General features: G+C 41.7%; 1 protein-coding gene across 10 annotated transcripts in view; it reads left to right on the top strand.

Moving 5' to 3' along the window:
- NLRC5 (NLR family CARD domain containing 5) overlaps positions 1 to 21,726 on the top strand; it is a 247,515-nt gene that overhangs the window by 181,665 nt on the left and 44,124 nt on the right. For 8 of the 10 annotated variants that reach the window (XM_056526173.1, XM_056526171.1, XM_056526170.1 and 5 more), the window contains 8 exons: positions 1,075 to 1,131; positions 2,160 to 2,195; positions 7,956 to 8,039; positions 12,027 to 12,110; positions 14,445 to 14,528; positions 15,098 to 15,181; positions 20,229 to 20,318; positions 20,545 to 20,628. In XM_056526173.1, coding sequence (XP_056382148.1) covers positions 1,075 to 1,131; positions 2,160 to 2,195; positions 7,956 to 8,039; positions 12,027 to 12,110; positions 14,445 to 14,528; positions 15,098 to 15,181; positions 20,229 to 20,318; positions 20,545 to 20,628 — 603 coding nt within the window. The remainder of the gene's footprint in view (positions 1 to 1,074; positions 1,132 to 2,159; positions 2,196 to 7,955; positions 8,040 to 12,026; positions 12,111 to 14,444; positions 14,529 to 15,097; positions 15,182 to 20,228; positions 20,319 to 20,544; positions 20,629 to 21,726) is intronic. The other 2 variants (XM_056526178.1, XM_056526179.1) reach the window with 2 other exon arrangements.

Genomic DNA, 21,726 nt, shown 5'->3' with positions numbered 1-21,726 from the left:
GGGGATTGTAGTTATGCAACAGCTGGAGACACACTGGTTTGCTACTTAACTCAGTGTGCCTTCAGCTGTTGCAAAACTACAACTCTCAGCAGTCACCGACAGCCAACGGACATGCTGGGAGTTGTAGTTATGCAACCAGCAGATGCACCACTACAACCCCCAGCATGCACTTTAGCTGTTTGTGCAAGCTGGGAGTTGTAGTTACACAACAGCTGAAGGTACACTTTTCCATAGAAAGAATGTGCCTCCAGCTGTTGCAAAACCAAAGTCCCAGCATGCCCATAAGGGATTGCTGGGAGTTGTGGTGGTCTGCCTCCTCCTGTTGCATAACTACAGCTCCCAGCATGCCCTTTTTGCATGCTGGGAGCTGTTGCTAAGCAACAGCTGGAGGCTGTCACTCACCTCCTGCTGCTGATCGACCCTGCAGGTCAGTCCCGCCGCTGTCGTCGCTCCTGGGGCCCCGATCCCAACATTGACGCCGGGGATCGGGGTCCCCAGCACCCGGGGTGCACGTCCCGCACCCGCTCACGTCCTCCGGAAGAGGGGCGGAGCGGGTGCGGGAGTGACAAAAGCAGCAGGCGCCCTGATTGGTCGGCCGGGAATCCGGCCGACGAATCAGGGCGATCGTGAGGTGGCACCAGTGCCACCTCACCCCTTCAGGCTCTGGCTGTTCGGGGCCGTCTCTGACGGCCCCGATCAGCCAGTAATTCCAGGTCACCGGGTCACTGGAGACCCGATTGACCCGGAATCGCCGCAGATCGCTGGACTGAATTGTCCAGCGATCTGCGGCCATCGCCGACATGGGGGGGCATAATGACCCCCCTGGACGATTTCAGCAGGCATCGGGCACCGGCTCCCCTCCGGCTAGCGGCGGGGGGCCGGGAATGGACAGGACGTACTCCTACGTCCTCGGTCCTTAAGGAAACGGGGGCGTAGGAGTACGTCCATTGTCCTTAAGGGGTTAAAAAAAAAATAATTATTAAAAATGAATCACAAACAAATCTGATTATGTAAGAGCAGAATTATCTCCAGATAATATCCATCAATGAAAAATAATTATTTCTATAATTTTAGTGTATTTCAGAGTAAGATCACTGTAAAATTGAATGGCGAGGACTGTCATGATGAAAGGTAAAAATCTCTCAGCAGACTCTTCGACAACAATGATCTTTGGTCATTAGCCAGAGCCACATGATCCAGTATATAGCTGATAATGTCTAGTTATACTATTCATAGTCATGTATACTTTCAAAAGTGAATCTGACATGGAAATCCGAGAGTAAAGCAAGTATTAGCACTTTGAACCTAGTTAGGGTGCATTCACATCACATTTTTTACATACAGTTGCCATATACAGTTTTCAATGAGAACCGTATGAAAAAAACGTATTAATTGACATCCCATTCAAAACCATGCACAACTAGATGTATCCAGTTGTGTAAGGTTTTGTTCTTGTACGTTTTTGGTCCCGTGCGCAAAACCGTGGTCTACTACTAAAGTTATACAGATTTGTAAATTACGGTACTTCTATTTAAAAATGTCAAGTCTTCCAGTACTTATCTGCTGCTTTATGCTGTATGCCCTGAAGAAAGTTGTGTAGTATTTCCAGTCAGACAAGGTACTCTCAGCTGTCATCTCTGTCCATGTCAGGAACTGTCCAGAACATAAGCACATTCCCATAACAAACCTCTTCTGCTCAGCACAGTTCCTGTCACAGACAGTGGTGGCAGCAGAGAGCTAAATGGAAATGGAAAGACTACTCATACAGCAGCTGATAAATACTGGAAGCCTTTAGTTTCTTAAATAAAAGTAATTTAAACATCTGTATATATTTCTGTATCCAGTTTCACCTTAACTTGCTGTCGCAACCTGGAAGCATTGTAGTGGTCTAAGTGTTTTCATCTTACTGATCAGACAAAGATGTCATATCCTAGTAATATGGTTTTAACCTATATAGAGGTAAGGCCCTTTGGGAATGTATAATAATCCATGTAGTAGATATGTTGCAGCATTTTTATTCTTAGGTTTGAAAAATCTTTGGCATATATAAAATGGGACCCTTTTAATACATATTTGCAGCAATAGTAGGTTTTTAGAGTAGTTCTTATGTAAATGGTCATGCATTTGTTCAACATTGAGCCTTTTTATTTCAATTTCAGCATTACTGCAGGTTTTCAGGCACTGAAATCACTAAGGTAAGAATTTGCTGTATCATGATTGTACTTTCTTCTTTACATTATAAGGACTTGCAAAATACCCTTGTCCCTAAACAAGAATCTATTTACACCGAGCAGCAAATAAAACTGTTTAAAGGTAGGGTCACACGTATTGGATCTGCAATGTATTTTACGCTGTGGGTCCTCCAGTGCATTGGAGAGATATTGCAGGAGATAATCAGGAGGTAGGCTGGAGGTGGATACAATCTAAAAAGTAAGATTTGTTTGTTTCTTTAAAATGGCAGACTTGGTTCAGTGCAGGAATTGTTGTGCATTTATTTCATGTTCCACTCGTTGGAGGTTTGGATGCAGTCAGATCTATAGACAGTTTTCTTTACTGCAGCAGGAAATTGCATTTTTTTAAATCTGAGATGTTTAAATGTTTCTGTTAAACAAACTCAGGCTGGGACTGCAGCAATACCACTGCCACAGAGGACCCCTAGAAATGGCAGATTGGTTACTGTAGGTTCTGGAAGACTTAGAGTTGTGGATAGAAGACATGTCCACAGTATGTGGTTCTCCATAATGCATTTGAAGCACTTTCAAAATGTAAGGGCAACATGGGTATTGGCTCAAGCACAGAGGGTGAGGAACCATCGACTCCTATGTCTAATGTATGCAAGACTGCTGCCGAGGACAAAAATGATAAAGTGAAATCTGAAAGGAAGCAGCTGTTGCTGGGTGATTCAATCATAAGAAGTGTGGAGCTGAAGGAAAATGGTTTTGTGAGATGTCTCCCTGGGGCTACTGCTAGAAGAGATAGAAGATGTATTCGCAATATTGTTAAGCAAGCAAAGCAGGAAGGGGACATGAATGTTCTTGTCCATCTAGGGACAAATGACCTGGTTTGCAATGACGTTTCAGAATTGAAGGAATCTTTTATCACACTTGGTAATGATGTACAGGATTTTGCATCCTCTGTTTCATTTTCTGAAGTTCTGCCTGTGCATAACGTTCAGAATTATAGGCCGAGGCGCATTAAGGAGTTTAACTTATGGCTTAGTAAATGTTGTCAAGAGCAAAGATTTGGCTTTTTTGTCTCATGATAGCTCTACTTGGAATAAAAAGGAACTGTACAAAAAAGATGGTTTGAATCTTTCTCTCAAGGGAGCGTATGTACTCATGTACTCAGATGTACTCAGTGAACAATTCCAAGAATTTGCTAAGGAGTATTTAAACTAGGAAGGGGGGGGGGAGAGTGATAATCCATGAGTCCAATTGTCCCCCGAAACAATGCCAGAACATGTCAGTAGCACAGAGGTTATGAAATGACAAGCTCAGAGTCCTGTCTACAAAAACTTGCAGTTTAGGTAATAGAATCAATGAACTTGAGTCAATAATGGCATCTGAGAATGTAGATTTAGTGGCTGTTACTGAGACATGGTTTTCTAAAATGATTTTTCTAAAATTAGATTAGTGATAAATGAGTCCCTATTAGACTGGAACAGATTACATGGAGTCCAGAAGAAATGGGACTACTTAAATGATGCATTATTGAAGGCAACCGAAAATTGCATTAGACATGTCAGTAAAAGCAGAAAAAGGAAGAGACCACTGTAGTACTCAGCAGAAGTGGCCAAAATCATAAAAAAACAAAAAGCTAGCAGTTAGTAATTATAAAACAACCCAGAGCAATGAAGATAGGGAAATCTACAAGAGTAGGCAGAAAGAGGCCAAGCAAGTTATAAGAACTTCTAAAGTGCAGGCAGAAGAAAAACTAGCTCAGTCTGTGAAAAAAGGGGATAAGATATTCTTCAGATATATAAATAAAAAAAGGAAATGAAAACAAGGAATAACTAAATTAAAAACAAACGAAGGAAGGTATGTAGAAAGGAATAAAGGGCTAGTGGACTGCCTTAATGAATACTTCTGTTCAGTTTTTACAGAAGAAAAAGAAGGAAAAGGACCTCAATTAGGGAGGAAGACTAATGAATAGTTTGATGCATGTGTCTTTACAGAGTAAGAGGTTCTATGTTTGCTGTCTAAAGATAAGAAAAATAAGTCACAGGGGCCTGATGGGATACACCCAAAATTATTAAAAGAGCTTAGTGGTGAGCTAGCAAAACCGTTAACAGATTTATTTAACCAATCACTGGTAACAGGAGTCGACCCGGAAGATTGAAAATTAGCAAATGCAGTGCCCATTCACAAGAAAGGTAGTAGGGAGAAATCAAGCAACTATAGGCCAGTAAGTCTGACATCAATAGTGGGGAAATTAATGGAAACCCTACTAAAGGATAGGATTGTGGGACATCTAAAATCCCATGAATTGCAAGATGAAAAACAACATGGGTTTACTTCAGGGAGATCATGTCAAACAAATATTATAGATTTTGTTTATTGGGAGGCTAAAATAATAGATGGCGGAGGGGCAGTAGACATTGCATATCTAGATTTTAGTAAGGCTTTTGACACTGTCCCACATAGAAGAGTTATCAATAAACTTCAGTAATTGAGCTTGGACTCCCATATTGTTGAGTGGATTAGGCAGTGGCTGAGTGACAGACAAAAGAGGGTTGTAGTCAATGGAGTACATTCAGAGAAAGGTCTTGTCACCAGTCACCTCAGGGATCTGTACTTTGACCAATTTTGTTTAATATCTTTATTAGTGATATTATAGAAGGTCTCGATGGTAATATATGTCTTTTTGGTAATGTATGACACAAAGCTATGTAACAGAGTTGATGTTCTTGGAGGGATACGCATAATGGAAAAAGAATTTAGGGAAACTAGAAGAATGGTCAGAACTCTGGCAACTGAAATTTAATTTGGATAAGTGCAAGATAATACACCTGGTATGTAAAAACCCTGGGGCAGAATATAGAATATTTGACACAGTCCTGACCTCAGTATCTGAGGAAAGGGATTTAGGAGTAATTATTTCAGAAGACTTAAAGGTAGGAAGACAATGTAACAGAGCAGCAGGAAATGCTAGCAGAATGCTTGGATGTATAGGGAGAGGTATCAGCAGTAGAAAGAGAGAAGTGCTCATACCGCTGTACAGAACACTGGTGAGGCCTCACTTGGAATATTGTGCATAGTACTGGAGATATCTCCAAAAGGATATAAATACTCTAGAGAGAGTTCAGAGAAGAGCTACTAAACTAGTACATGGATTGCAGGATAAAACTTACCAGGAAAGGTTAAAAGACCTTAACATGTATAGCTTGAAAGAAAGAAGAGACAGAGGGGATATGATAGAGACTTTCATATACATAAAGAGAATCAACACGGTAAAGGAGGAGAGCATATTTAAAAGAAGAAAAACTACCACAAGAGGACATCATTTTAAATTAGAGGGGCAAAGGTTTAAAAGTAATATCAGGAAGTATTACTTTACTGAGAGAGTAGTGGATGCATGGAATAGCCTTCCATCAGAAGTGGTCGCTGCAAATACAGTGAAGGAGGTTAAACATGCATGGGATAAGCATAAGGTTATCCTCCATATAAGATAGGGCCAGGGACTATTCATAGTATTCAGATTATTGGGAAGACTAGATGGGCCAAATGGTTCTTATCTGCCGACACATTCTATGTTTCTATATGTTTCTATGACCCATAGTGTGCCTCCAGCTGTTGCCACCCCCCGCATTGCGAGCAGGCCAGGGGAGCAAAGCGGTGCAGGGGTGGCAACAGCTGGAGGCACACTATAAGTCGGGTCACTGGAGGATCCGCTGCGTAAAATACACTGCACATCTGTTAAGCATGACCCTACCCTACCTACACGTACAGTATCCTGCACAGATTTAATGTGCAGGATTTGTAACTGCAGATTAGAAGCTGAGCTCAGTCATTTAGTTTACATTGAGATCTGCAGCAGAAAATCCTGTGCATCAAATCTGGGCAGGATACTGTATGTGTGAACGTACCCTAAAGGAGGACTGGGGTGCAGGACAATATATCCCCTATTTAAAGAAGGTCTTGTGCCTAGCTCTCACTTAGTACATGGTTCGATCTTCACTCTATGCAAGGAGACTGTTGATCCCTGCATGAAGTGGTGGTCAACACGCCCCCTCAATGTATCTCTATGAGAGAACCGAAGATACATGAATACTGCTCTCCCATAGAGATGCATGCAGAGGGAATGTCGGCCACCATTTTGTGCTTTGGTCGACATAGCTCCTTGCATGGGGAGAGCTAGGGATAGGGGATAAGTTGTCCTGCACCACAGTACACCTTTAAAGGGGTACTCTACTGGAAAACATCTTATTTTAAATCAACTGGTGCCAGAAAAGGATTTGTAAATTACTTCTATTTAAAAATATTAATCCTTCCAGTACTTATCAGCTGCTATATGGTCCACAGGAAGTTATTTTCTTTTTGAATTTCCTTTCTGTCTGACCACAGTGCTCTCTGCTGACACCTCTGTCCATTTTTGAAACTTTCCAGAGCAGGATAGGTTTGCTATGGGGATTTTCTCCTCCTCTGGACAGTTCCTAAAATGGACAGAGTTGTCAGCAGAGGGCACTGTGGTCAGACAGAAAGGAAATTCAAATAGAAAAGAACTTCTTGTGGACCATATAGCAGCTGATAAGTACTGGAAGGATTAAGATTTTTAAATAGAAGTCATTTACAAATCTGTTTAACTTTCTGGCACCAGTTGATAAAAAAAAAATGTTTTCCAGTGGAGTACCTCTTTAAGAGGTATTCTTATGCGATAAAGTGGTGGCATATTGCTAGGATGCTATTACTTGATGACCAATGGGAGTCTGACCTTTGGGATAGGAACATAGGGGGTGATTTATAATGACCTGTGATGAGGAAAAATTGACCAGTTGCTCATAGCAACCAATCAGATCAGGGGCCTTTTAAAAAAAAATGAAAGAAGAGATCTGATTGGTTACTGTCAGGATCCAGAGTGGTATGCAGGGCAGACACAGGTAGTGGATCCTCTATGTCAGTGAGGTGATGGCGTGGGCCGTACCAGGGGAACGGAATCTAAGGGGTTACTGGTTTTCACCAGAGCCCGCCGCAAAGCGGGATGGACTTGCTGCGGCAGGTAACCCCCAGGTCGTTCCACCCAATAGCGACTCAACCTCACTGACTGCTGAATCAGGCGCGGTACAGAAGGACTAGGCAAAAGGCAAGGTCAGACGTAGCAGAAGGTCAGGGCAGGCAGCAACGGTTCCTGGTCAGGGGCAACGGCAAGGGTCTGGATACACTGGCAAAGGACACACGGGAACGCTTTCACTGGCACAAGGCAACAAGATCCGGCAGGGACAGGAAGGGGAAGGGGGTTTATATAGTGTAGGGAGTGCTTGGAACTAATTGGGCCAGGCACCAATTAATGGAGCACTTGCCCTTTAAATCTGAGAGACCCGGCACGCGCGCACCCTAGAGAGCGGGGCCGCGCGTGTCGGGACTGAGCAGGAGGATGGGGCCCGTGAGAGACACGGGATGCGATCCACGGGCGGGCACGTCCCGCCGCGGGGATCGCGTCCCCGCCGAGAGACAGAGAGCAGCGCTCCCGGTCAGCGAGTCTGACCGGGGCGCTGCAAGCATGAGAATAACGTTGCGAGTGCTCCGGGGGAGAAGCGGGACCCGGAGCGCTCGGCGTTACAGTTACTATGGGCAACTGTTCGACCTTTTCCTCTGCACCAGTTTTGATGAATCTCCCCCTTATTATTTTTAAATCTCCAATCTGCAGGCTAAATATATACAAACTGTAGAATTGTATACCACAATATGCATAGATCCTATTATCAGATATTTTTCTCACAAATGCCTTTTATGCTTCAGGTTTGATGAATGCAGACTGGAAATAGATAAGTTGGAGTCTCTACATACTATGATTAAACACAGCGCAAATCTTACTGAACTGAGGTGAGATAAATTCTCATTGTGAAGAAGTCTGAGAAAGACGTGTTTCACCCAGGGTTGAAGCATTTTACTTTATTTATTAAAGGTGTATGCACATGTACAGTATCCTGCACATATTTGATGCACAAGATTTGAAGCTGCAGATTTTTCGATGCAGATTCCAGTGTAAACTAAATGATTGAACACAGATTAAATCTGCAGCTTCAAAATCTGTGCATCAAATATGCCCAAGAATACACCATAAATGGGTTGTCCAGCAAAAGAGACAACCTGTGTATGGTCTATGGTATGTCACACATCCTGCATGGTCACCGGTATTTCTGTCCCGGACTCTTCGGAGATGGCCCTCTTATTTAAGTTTGGCATCTCCTCCACCTCCTATCAGAAATTCCTGTTGTCTTATGTTCTGCAGGCGGCTAAATCAGTTATAACCCATAAATGGAGATCGACAGACCCTCCTACTACTAGACAATGGTTTGCCGAAGTTTACTTCCAACTTATGGAGGAATTAAACACTTTGACGCCTGAGGAGAGTGACTGCTGCACTAAGACATGGTTTGACTGGTTGGCTTTCCAGTCGACACCTGAGTACTGGGCCCTGCTTGACTCTGGCAATCCTGTGGCCCCCTGATCTCCTGTTGCCCCTCCCTTTCCTCCCTCCTCCTCTTTTCCTAACCCCCTTCCTTTTTCCTGTTCCCTTGTTAACCCTTTGTGCTTTCTTGTCCTGTGTTTTTGCTTTGTTTCTTAGGTTTGTGCTTTATGATTAGGGACCCCTCTTGCTTTCTCGATGAGCTATCTTAGGTGCATTCACACTGAGTAATTTACTCGAGTAATTCCTCTTGAATTCTCCGCTTAGAAATAATTAACATCTGTTTCGCCATTGACTTCAATGTATTTTCCTCTGCACTGTTCACACTGCATAAATTCCGGTCGCAGAATTCCGCCACGGAATTCCGTTCCACTAGAAGAAAGAACATGTCCATTCTTCTTGCGGAATACGTGAACAGAAGTTCATTGAAGTCAATGGTAAAAAAAAATTCCACTCGAAATATTTTTCACGCGGAATTTGCGTGAAATTTGAGCGAAAATTTCGTGCGAAAAAAAATTGATAGAAAGGGAAATTCTAATTGGTGGTTGATGTCCAGCAAAAAAAAAAAAAACATACGTGTGGATTCCTCTCCAATTCCTCAGTGTGGACGCACCCTTAGGGCGCTCTATTAATGTTCTTACTCTAGGGAACCGATGTGTTGGTCGGCCATACATTTCTTTGGCCCTCTGTATCTATGCTGCTATAGTTTAAGTGACTTCTCAATCACTATGGGGTACATTTATCAAAGCATTTAGTAGATTTTTTTTTTGCTTAAAATTGCTGCAAAAAAGTCGCATGTGCAACTACTCTACTTTTTGTGCAACTTTTTGATTGTGCAGCACCCTAAGCAAAAAAAAAAAACTTACTTACCAAAGCAAAAACTGATTTTTGACTTACAGTGGTCAGAGATTTATCAAGTGCAAAAGTAGCAAAAAAAAGTTGCATTACATGAAAAACCTACTAAATTTACTCCAGCTCAGACATGGAGCAGAAAAAGCCACTACCAAAGCAAAAAATTCATAAAATTGCTTACGTGAAAGAAATGTATCAATAGGCTGAAACCAGTTGATAAATAAGTCGCACATAAGCAAAAAAATGTTAAGAAAAAAATTACTAAAAAAAGGAATACATTAGCAAACATTGATAAATGTCCCCTTATTACTCTAGATGTGGTTACTTGCAGTTTGTATGGGTGTTCACCTGTAGTGCCTTCATTTGTGTATCATTTGCAATATGTTTGTACCATTTTATGTTGTTGTTTGTTATTTCTATTAGAAAATGTATAAAACTTTCAATTTAAAAAACTCAGGACTGCAGGGTGACATCTGCCCATATCAAGACTTGCTCCACCCTATCTCAACAAGACTTGCTCCACCCTATCTCATGCCAAAAAAAAACTTAATAGGGGAAGAGGCACATATAAAAATCATTATGGGGTCAATGGCTAAGGTAAACATACTTTGGGGGAGATTTATCAAAACCTGTGCAGAGGAAAACTTGCCCAGTTGCCCATAGCAACCAATCAGCTTGCTGCTTTCATTTTTATAAAGGCCTGTTAAAAATGAAAGAAGCAATCTGATTGGTTGCTATTGGCAACTGGGCAAGTGTTCCTCTGCACAGGTTTTGATAAATCTCCCCCAAAGAGTTATGAAGTGGAGAAGGGTGGGGATATCTGACAATTGGTTTTAACACTAGCCTTTTGTACAAAAGTTGATCTAAAACTGAATATATATAGGTTAAAAAGCATATTCTAGATGGAGTGATAAAACAGTTTTGGAGCCAGAGTTACTAGGCACACTTCATAGATTTGTATATAGTCTAGATCAGTGTTTCCCAACCCAGTCCTCAAGGCACACCAACAGTCCAGGATTTTAATTTTTCCCTGTTCTATTCCAATGGAGTAACTGAAAAAAACCCTAATGTTGGTGTGCCTTGAGGACTGGGTTGGGAAACACTGGTCTAGATAATTTATGTATGTGGCTTTTCCTGGTATAAAGCTAAACTGATATGATTATACTGTATAGCCTATAACTAGGATCATATCACAGGTCAAAAGTAAAGTGGGCATTATCTGGGGCATTTTCTTATTGGTTTATTTGGCATACATTGATAAGGGTGGTAGCCAGTCAGCCGTCTCCTGTATCTAACTCTGTAATGGGTGGGGAGACAATATATTATTGGCAGAAATCCTTGGAAAAGATGAATTTTATCTTCCTACTCATAGCCTCTCTATCTGTAGTGGAGAGTTATTGAATTAAGTAAACTACAAGCTACATGTTGGTTGCTTTGTAAGAATGCTTAAAGGGGTGCTCTGCCCCTAGACATCTTATCCCCTATCCAAAGCATAGGGGATAAGATGTCAGATCGCCGCAGTCCCGATGCTTGGGAGCCCCGAGATCGCCGATGCAGCACTGCGCTATCGGGCGATACAGGGGATGGAGCAGCGTGACGTCATGGCTCCGCCCCTCATGACATCACGGCCCGTCCCCTTAATGCAAGTCTTTGGCAGGGGGCGTGACGACTGCCACGCTCCCTCCCATAGACTTGTATTGAGGGGGGTGGGCCGTGACATCATGAGGGGCGGAGCCGTTATGTAACAATGCTCCGGCCCCTGTAGTGCCCATCATTACGTGCAGAGCGAACTCACTCTGCGCAGTAATGATAGCACGATGCCGCAGTGGCAATCCCGGGGCTCCCCCGCAGCGGGACCCTGGCGATCTGACATCTTATCCCCTATCCTTTGGATAGGGGATAAGATGTCTAGGGGCGGAGTACCCCTTTAAGAGATCATTGGAATTCACTGTTCTTAAAGACAACTTATTCCCCATCTGCAGGAGAGGGGGTTAAGTGTCTGATCGCAGAGGTCCGACCACTGGAACTTCCTGCTATCTTCCGTGCGAGGACCCAGCACTGCTGCGGCTCTGCGTGGCTAATGCTTGTGTCTTCAACCTCACTAAGAGGTTGACAGACACCCCCCCCCCCCCCCCCAGTCAGCTCTATGGGAGACATGGGGATGCACAAACGCTGCATCTCTGCCTTTTCCAAAAAGATACATGGAGGGACCGTGTTGGCCACGCCGTCGTGCTGCGGCGGACATGCCTCCTGCATGGGAAGAGCCACGGCAGAGTTGGGGCCCCATACAGGAGATTACGGAAAGTCCCAACCATCGGACCCACCACGATCAGACACTTAAACCCTATCCTGCGGATATACCCCTATACCCACATGTTATATAGTTTCAAGGTTTTTATGCAAAAAAACAAAAGAAGCCTGAAATTCTGTGCTACTGATTCTTTTTAATAACTCCTAGTACTGAACCATGTTCTTCAGGAAATGTGTCTATATAAATTACTGTATTACTTCTAAGTCGGGGTTATTGCATTCATATTCTGTTATCACAGTATATCAAGAACCGACCTTGGTGATAAAGGAGTTCACATTATTTGCAGTTGCCTGACCTCACTTCCCAGTCTGAAGATCATAAAGTAAGTAATATTTCTTCAGTCTCATTTTCAATGTAATCATTTATAGCTATTACTACTTGTTAGGTTAGATTGGTTATAGTTCTAGAATTCTATTTCATACAGTTCTGCCAGTCTGCTTTCTTCTGTTAGTCTACTTCTCGCCAGCGTTGGTGGGGGAGTGTACCCTTGTGTGTTTGCCCGGCTAGAGGCCAATAAAGCAGGAAAAGAAAAGCAACGTCTTGAGTGCTGCGTCTTCTATTCTCCTGCTAATTGTATTGCATATACTGAACTTTGGACGCAAGCACAGACGAAGTTATAAGACGCAAGTATACCGCAGCTGTTAAGCAGTAACCACATACATCTCTGTACGCACGAGGTGTGGTGCCAACACTATGTTTGGGACTGTGTCATTTTTTATTAGTAACTTGGTGCATATTGTAATAAGAACATATACCATATATTGTTTATGTTAAAAATTGTATTTGTCCGTGTTGAAGTGAGTGTACATAGTATGGATTCAGCCCATGCAGTGACTGTGGATGGACAGGCACTTTTGGATTCCCCATCCCTCTTCCTCATGCCTCTCCAACATTAGCAAGTCAAGAATTAAAAAAAAGATACCATTCAGCAGATTAAAAAAGTGTGTTAAACGATTCCTGAGTACTCTTTTTCAGGAATAATGGTGTATAGTGGTAGCATTAGACCGTCTGTAGTGCCACACTTTAGCTCTGAATGCATCTAAATTCATACAGAAACTATCAGCAAAAAATTATAACTTTGGCACACTTCAGTGGATGCTATATGAAGGTATAACATTGTGACATATATAGTGCATGAGGGTTAAAGCGAGTTCTTTATTATGTCACTAACAGTATATTCCATTATCTTGTTTGTCATCCTCTCTCTCTCTTTTCCCTTTTCTAACACTTCTATAGTAACTGTTTCAAATGCACTAGACACTCTTGCAAAGTTAAAATTAAATAAAACTTAATTCTGGTAATATGTCCTCTGGATTAAAGTGGTTTCAGAATGTCCAACATCTCTGCAACAACAACAACACAGCGCTAGGACATGAACGGAGTTGCTGACAGTGTTATGTAGCTAATGCTGATCTCACCTTTACTGTAGCTCTTCATGCTTTGTAAACTTTTGAAACAATCTTTTTAATCTTTACTAAAGAGTCAAGCACTGGCTGCCCTTTGCATCAAAGTCATGGTTGGCCAACACCTCACAAAGGACTTAAAGAAAGAGTTCCAGCTAGATGGATCCCATTAAAATGTATCCTTTATTATGCCATAAAATCATATAACAGTATCCACATGGATAGGGGACAGGCGTTATGGTAACATGAACCTTTGTTGTAGATCTATGGCTAAGGTTAATGTCAGCGAAACGTGTCAGATTCTACGTGACCCCTAGCCATATGGATACAGTTTTATGGTTTTATGTCTTAATAAAGGATAAAGTTTTATGGGACCCATCTAGCGGGAACTCTTTTTTTTTTTTTTTTTGTGATGACCCCTTAAGTTCTTTGGGACTGTCAGCCACTCCGTTTAGTGTTGACAGGTTTCCTTTAAAAACATTGGGGGAATATTCAAAGACTTGTGTTATTAGTGCTAGTTTTTTTTTTTTTTTTTTTTTTTTGCTTCTAAGAGTGTTAACTGCGCTCCATTTTCAGAAGTGTGTTTTGTCTTTTGAAAATATGGGATAAATAGCACATCATTTAATCCCAGGTATAATTGTTATTAATTGCGGCACTTTGTGCACTAGAAACTTGTGCTAAACTTTTGAAAATAGGGTGCACAGCCACGCCCCTTCTTAAAAAAATTGGCAGACAGGTTGCTAAATCGGGTGCTAAATATCTAAATATGTGTCACTAATAGTGTGTGCCACATTTTAAGCAAATGTGTCGCAGCTAAAATAAAATAAAAGTGGCGCTAAATTCTTTAAAAATCCCCCCCCCCCATTGGTCTATATTATTACTGGGTATTACAACATTTAACTGGAGGCTGGGGCAGATGCCAATGGCCATGTTTAAGCGATACCTGCTGTATGCAACCATTTTTCATAATATATCTGTGAAATGTATGGCAGTATATTCTATGAGTGATGGCTGCCAAAGTTGATAAAAGCTGATGAGGTATCCATTAAACCGATGCCTGTGACAGATGCCATGTAGTGGCTTCCTTCACAAATACACCAATATGTTATCCATTTAAAGAATACACTTTTTTATTTACATGTTTTACTACATTGAACATGTACATTGGAAGCTAAAAATGTGAGATGAACCCAGCCCAATAATGTTTTGCTAATTGTTCTGCTCTTCTTTCTTTTTCTTTTCTCTTATAACAGATTGGCATACGTAAACATGTCCCATAAATGCATAATGCATCTTACAGAAAGCCTGAAGCACTGCAAATCAATCCAAGAAATTGAGTAAGAACTATCAATTTCTAGTTTTGAATATCTTGATAGGTAGCCACTCATTTATAAGGAGTCTAGGCTCTGACACCACAATGGACCCCAAAGGTCCAGCAGAATACAACTTTTTGGGAATTGACTATGGAGCTAGTTACTTGCCACTTACAGTATTTCTTAGGGGATGATTTACAAATCCCCCATTAGATCTTATTAATGATACGTCAAATATGTACAATGTTCTGTATAGATGGATGTGGGACTTCAGAATAATTTCCTCTGGTTGGCTTTAGGAACCCCCTTATGACACTACTTGTCTAATAAGTAATTATATACATTGTAGATGTATTGCATTGTTCTTGCTTAAGCGAAGTGTCTTGCGAAGTGAAGATTTGCCGATAGCCTAGGACAGTCATGTGACCTCAGACAACGTTTACAAGTGGCCAAATTGAATTTACATATGATTATGAGTCCTGGGGTAGAATTAATGCCCACACTATTTTGTACATCATTTTATGCACGGCTAAAGCATTGTTATAATGTGATCTTTTTTTTTTTTTTACTATTCACCTGCGTGTGTTTCTTAGTTTGTCCAATAATGCCATTGGTGAAAAGGGAACAAATTCTCTAGCACACTTACTGACACAGAAGAGGAATCTCCATAGCATAAAGTAAGTTGCTTAAAAATGCAATAGATTATAATACTGGAAATATAAAAGTAGATGCTGGAGCTTGTCATAGATCTTATCCTATAATTAAATACATTAGTTCCTTAGGACAGAAAGGCTCATGTTGTCTGTGAATCTTCATCTTTTCACTGTCCCCATCTTTGCCATAGTAACAGAATCCTCTAGTAAATGGGTGTTCTGGGATCTAAGATTTTATCCCCTATCCAAAGGATAGGGGATAAGATGTCTGATCGCGGGGGGCCCGCTGCTGGGACCCCACTCGATCTTGCTGAAAGCACCCGCATTGTATGCGGAGCTGAAACTCCAGTTTCGGAAACCTCCGGTTTCGGGGACTGGAGACGTGATGTAACGCCACTCCCCCTCCATTCATGTATAAGGGAGCGGGCGTAAAAATTTTAGATCCCGGAATACTCCTTTAACTATATTTCATACCAAAAACACCACATAGAGTATATGAATTCAGGTAGAAGAAACAGACATGGTCGCACATCTACATATTGTATTTTGATCTAATTGCTTCTCAGGATAAATTTAAAAAACAAACAGGTTGTTAGTATACATTTTGATCAAAAGGTACAAGCCCACTCGCCATGTCAAGGCCACCTAATTTGATTGGGTCCCTAACGTCCCTAGCATAAAATGGCGTAGCACTGGGCGGCGACCACTACCATCGCAACACCGTGCCCACAGGGGGAACGACCCACTGGCAGAGCGGCCCCAATGCCACTCAAACCAGTCCATGGGTCGCACCTCCCCACAGACATGGCGCCACAGCAGCATTGGACGCCGCACAGCACCACACCAGTGGGAACAGGAGGCAAAAGCTCAGTTACCATGTGCTCCCAGTCAGACTGGGAGGCTGCTAGGAAAGAAAAGGCCCTTGTGTAGCTAACTACTACTTATATAGGGTTGGGCTGAGGGGGTGGGTCAGAGTGCAGACACATGTTAAAACAAAAAAAAAAAAACGAGGGGATAGAAAACACTACGTGAATTCAGGTAGAAGAAACAGACATGGTCTCACATCTACATATTGTATTTTGATCTAATTGCTTCCAGGGGGAACGACCCACTGGCAGAGCGGCCCCAATGCCACTCAAACCAGGAGGGGATAGAAAACACAATGTGAATTCAGGTAGAAGAAACAGACATGGTCGCACATCTACAAATTGTATTTTGATCTAATTGCTTCCAGGGGGAACGACCCACTGGCAGAGCAGCCCCAATGCCACTCAAACCAGGCATTGGTCGCACCTCCCCACAGACACGGCGTCACAGCAGCAACGGATGCCGCACAGCACCACACCAGTGTGAACAGGATGCAAAAGCTCACTTACATGTGCTCCCAGTCAGACTGGGAGGCTGCTAGGAAAGAAGAGGCCCTTGTGTAGCTAACTACTACTTATATAGGGTTGGGCTGAGGGGGTGGGGCAGAAGGCAGACACATGTTAAAACAAAAAAAAAGAGTATATGATTCTACCAAATATACAAATTTTTATTGTTTTAAAATACAAAAAAACACTTAATTAGGTGATTATGCATACAATAACCACATGAACAACATAGACACCTCCTTTTCTGAACACTGCTTATTGATACTACACCTATAACCAGGATATTACTGTTATATGGCTCAGTGCTTCCAGTATATCCCAACTATTCAATATCCCAGACTGATGAGGCTTAGCAGTGAGTTAAACAGGCTATGGTCCTATGTATAGTATTACCATGTATTTAAATGTCATGCATACAGAAGTATCTTACCCATATTAGGTCCGCACAGTGGCGCCTCGCTACCCCTACAGCTGTTTCAGGCCTGCAGTTATAGGTGGTAGTATCAGTAAGCAGTGTTCAGCAAAGGTGGTCTCTATGCTGTTCATGTGGTTATTGTATGCACAATCAGTTAATTGTGTTTTCATATTATTGCCCCGCAACTAGTGGAAATTCCTGCTAGTAATATTTTATTGAGTGTTTTTTATTTTTGTATTTTAAAACAATAAAAATTTGTATATTTGGTAGAATCATAAACTCTATGTGGTGTTCTTTTTGGTTTAAATAGATCTTATCCTGCAGATGCAGAAGGTTATATAAACTGGTTCAGTCTTTATAGCCTATGTTATCTCTCTAACGCTCATTTCACACTACCGTTTTCGTCCGGTAGGTGACGACCATTAGGATGATAGCGGGAGAAAAATTTCTGCATGACACATCTTTTTCTCCTGCTATCATGACGGGACTTATAATGGACATTAGAGGAATCCCATTCGAGTGAATAGAATCCTCGTTGCCCGTTATAACTCCTGTTTTTCTCCGTTACAATAACAGACGTTCATGGCAGACAAAGTAGGAAAAAAAAAAGAGCCATTAATGTCCGTTTGTAACGGAGCAACAGTCATAGTGCTGTTGCTGTTTCTTCTCCTATAACTCATTCTATTGTTTCATCATATACAGTCGTGGCCGTAATTGTTGGCACCCCTGAAATTTTTCAAGAAAATGAAGTATTTCTCACAGAATAGGATTGCAGTAACACATGTTTTGCTATACACATGTTTATTCCCTTTGTGTGTATTGGAACTAAACCAAAAAAAGGAGGGGAAAAAGCAAATTGGACATAATGTCACACCAAACTTCAAAAATGGGCTGGACAAAATTATTGGCAATCTTTCAAAATTGTGGAAAAATGAAGATTGCTTCAAACATGTGTGATGCTCCTTTAAACTCACCTGGGGCAAGTAACAGGTGGGCAATATAAAAATCACACCTGAAAGCAGATACAAAGGAGAGAAGCTCACTTCTATGTGTCTATGTATGCCACACTAAGCATGGACAACAGAAAGAGGAGAAGAGAACCGTCTGAGGATTTGAGAACCAAAATTGTGGAAAAATATCAACAATCTCAAGGTTACAAGTCCATCTCCAGAGATCTAGATTTGCCTTTGTCCACAGTGCACAACATTATCAAGAAGTTTGCAACCCATGACACTGTAGCTAATCTCCCTGGGCGTGGATGGAAGAGAAAAATTGATGAAAGGTGTCAGCGCAGGATAGTCCAGATGGTGGATAAGCAGCCCCAGACAAGTTCCTGCAGGCTCAGGGAGCATCAGTGTCAACGTGAACTATCCATCGACATTTAAATGAAATTAAATTCTTTGGCAGGAGACCCAGGAGGATCCCACTGCTGACACAGAGACATAAAAAGCAAGACTACATTTTGCCAAAATGAACTTGAGTAAGCCAAAATCCTTCTGGGAAAATGTCTTGTGGACAGATGAGACCAATATAGAGCTTTTTGGTAAAGCACATCATTCTACTGTTTACCGAAAATGGAATGAGGCCTACAAAAAAAAAGAACACAGTACCTACAGTGAAATATGGTGGAGGTTTGATGTTGTTTTGCTGCCTCTGGCACTGGGTGCCTTGAATGTGTACAAGACATCATGAAATCTGAGGATTACCAACAGATTTTGGGTCGTACTGTACAGCCCAGTGTCAGAAAGCTGGGTTTGCGTCCGAGATCTTGGGTCTTCCAGCAGGACAATGACCCCAAACATACGTCAAAAAACACCCAGAAATGGATGGCAACAAAGCGCTGGAGAGTTCTGAAGTGGCCAGCAATGAGATCTTAAAATTATTGTTGGGAAAAGGTGCCCTAGCAATAAGAGAGACCTGGAGTAGCTTGCAAAGGAAGAGTGGTCCAACATTCCGGCTGAGAGGTGTAAGAAGCTTATTGATGGTTATGACTGATTTCAGTTATTTTTTCCACAGGGTGTACAACCAAATATTAAGTTAAGGGTACCAACAATTTTGTTCAGCCCATTTTTCGAGTTTGGTGTGACATTATGTCCAATTTGCTTTTTTTTGCTCCCATTTTTGGTTTAGTTCCAATACAACAAAGGGAATAAACATGTGAATAGCAAAACGTGTTACTGTAATCCTTTTCTGCGAGAAATACTTCATTTTCTTGAAAAATTTCAGGGTTGCCAACATTTACAGCCATTGACTGTATCTAAAATTTCAAGTGGAAGTTTAGGCCTGAAGAGGTCAGGAATACACTAAATGGGGACCACAAAGATCTCCTGGATCAAGGCTGGTCGGGTTGTATCTGACCAAAATACTAAGCTTTTATGTTAAGAAAACATTGGTAATGTAGTGTCTCTGGTTCCATGGTTTAAACTTTAAACCTTATAGAATTGAGCTCAAACCTACACCAAACTAGATTTTATATATTTGTGTATATCCATATTTGCATAGGCTGTTAAAGACCATGCTTATTTTCATCTCATATTAACAGAGGTAACCCAACATCAGGTAAAAAAAAATAAAAAAAAGTTTTGAAATCACCAAAAATCTATTTGTTTTGTGGATCTGTAGTCCTTTCTTTCCATGTCAGATAATCACTATACTTCTTGGTTGAGCCATTGCTTAGTACTACAAATCCCAGAATGCATTGCTTTCCCTCAGCACTTCATCACAGTCCTCCCACCCTGCCTACTTCCCTCCAAAAGCACTACTGTTAGTTCCCCGCCCAGAGCTGTAGCAGAACATTACTTTACACAACAGACTTTCTCTCTCCACACAGCCAGTAAGTCTTCAAAAGCTGCTGTGGTCATTCCCTGTCTGTTCCTCTGATTGTGGTATTGTTCAGCACATGGTAGCATGCAGTAAACACACCATTCATCCCTATATCCCCTATAAAGATATATTTCTGTGTATAGTGAGATGGTGATGTAGGCTATAGGGGATGGTTAGAGATGGTGACAAGATCCAGGAGAAGGGGAGGAGCCTGGCACTGAGACAACACATCACTAAAAATGAAAGGACTACACAACTTCATGTCAGAGGTGAGTGAAGCAAAAACATGCTGAAGCCAGGACAATGTTTAAGAACCATATGTTAGAAAATTTTTAGTTTTGGGGTGATTGTATTTAAATAAAAATTTCCTGATACAAGAATACCCTTTTAAATATAAAACATTAAATATGCTTAGCTGCATCAAAATAATGCAGTAAAAATTTTTTTTTATTTTTTTCAGTGTATGTGGCTGTGGCTTATCAACAAATTCAGAAGATGGAAGACAGTTTATTGCAGAATTATCTAAGTGTCCTGATCTTCAGGAGATAAAGTAAGAAAAAGATTAAGCTTGCAATATACCTTATATACATTCCAAACATGCTGATTTCATTGAGATGCACTGGGCTGACAGTCTAACATCTGTTATTTAGGGAAATAAGGCCAAGACATGTTCAGTTTCAACATAGCCAATCCTTTATTTCCCTGGCGTGTTTTTATAGAGAAATCTTAGATTCATTCATCAAGATATTTATGACACTGCTTTCTGTATTAACCAGCTTACAGTATGTGTCACTGGATGAAGACTCTCTCCTAGTTCTGTGCCAAGCTCTTCCACAGATGTTATCACTGAGGACACTAATGTAAGTATGTGAGCTCGTCATATCTGCAGCAGTATATAACTTATCCCCTATCCACAGAATAGCGGATAAGTGTATCCTACTCCATTCTGTAGGATTTCCCTGATAGCACTATCCTGATGAAGTACCACCGCATTCTTATGAAAAATAGTTTTAGGCTAGGTTTCCACTTGTTTTTTTTTGTACACCTAAAAAAAACGCCAGCAAAAACGCCAGAAAACTGCCACAGGTTTTTCCTGCGTTTTGGCAGTTTTTCTGGAGTTTTCCCTTGTGTGTGAAAATAGCCAGTTTTGTCCCCTGTGGCAGACTTTCACTGTCTTCAGGTACCACTCTGTGGCTTGGATGCTGAGAGCCCGGTCCACAGAGTGTAAGGAGATGAGGAGTCATGTACAGCATCACTACTCAACTCCCCCGGCCTTATAGTATACAGGGGGGCATATTATACTTGTATATACTATACAGGAGCTGGGAATCCTGTCACCAGACTGACAGGACTCCCTGCTCCTATAGTCTTTTGGGCGGTATACAGTATATACAGCTATCTATAGATAGCTGTATATAGTGTATACAGAATAGGAGGGCCACTTACCTCCCTCGTTTCTGTCACCGCCGGGTCAGTGTAGCTCCGCCCCCTAGTGATGACGTCATTAGGGGCGGAGCTACAGACGGGATCCAGGCTAGTAAGTCTGGAGCTCTGTTCACATTGTCCGTTTTGGATAATGGGAACAGACCCTTCTGCCAGTGTCTACCCAGACAGGGAGACTCCAGCTGTTGCTAAACTACAACTCTCAGCATGCCCAGACAGCCTTTCCAGCATGCCCAGAAAAAGGCTGTCTGGGCATGCTGGGAGTTGTAGTTTTGCACCAATTGGAGCCTTTCTGTTTGGGAAGACATTGCATTATGGGCGCTCTCCCCTGCAGAGAGCACAAAAAATGTCCTAACCCATTTTTTTTGTGGTTTTATTTATTTTTTCTTCTCGTTTCAGATCCGTATATGCAGAGGATTATGGCAGATTTGATGGATTACAACGGATGAACTTGATTTATTTTAATAAAATGGTTAACAAGGGCTGTGGGGGAGTATCTTTTTAAAATAAAATAA

This window comes from Hyla sarda, chromosome 6 (genome assembly GCF_029499605.1).
Source record: "Hyla sarda isolate aHylSar1 chromosome 6, aHylSar1.hap1, whole genome shotgun sequence".
Lineage (NCBI taxonomy): Eukaryota > Metazoa > Chordata > Amphibia > Anura > Hylidae > Hyla > Hyla sarda.
The sequence above is the reverse complement of the archived record's forward strand: the minus strand, read 5'-3'. Positions and strand labels throughout refer to the sequence as shown.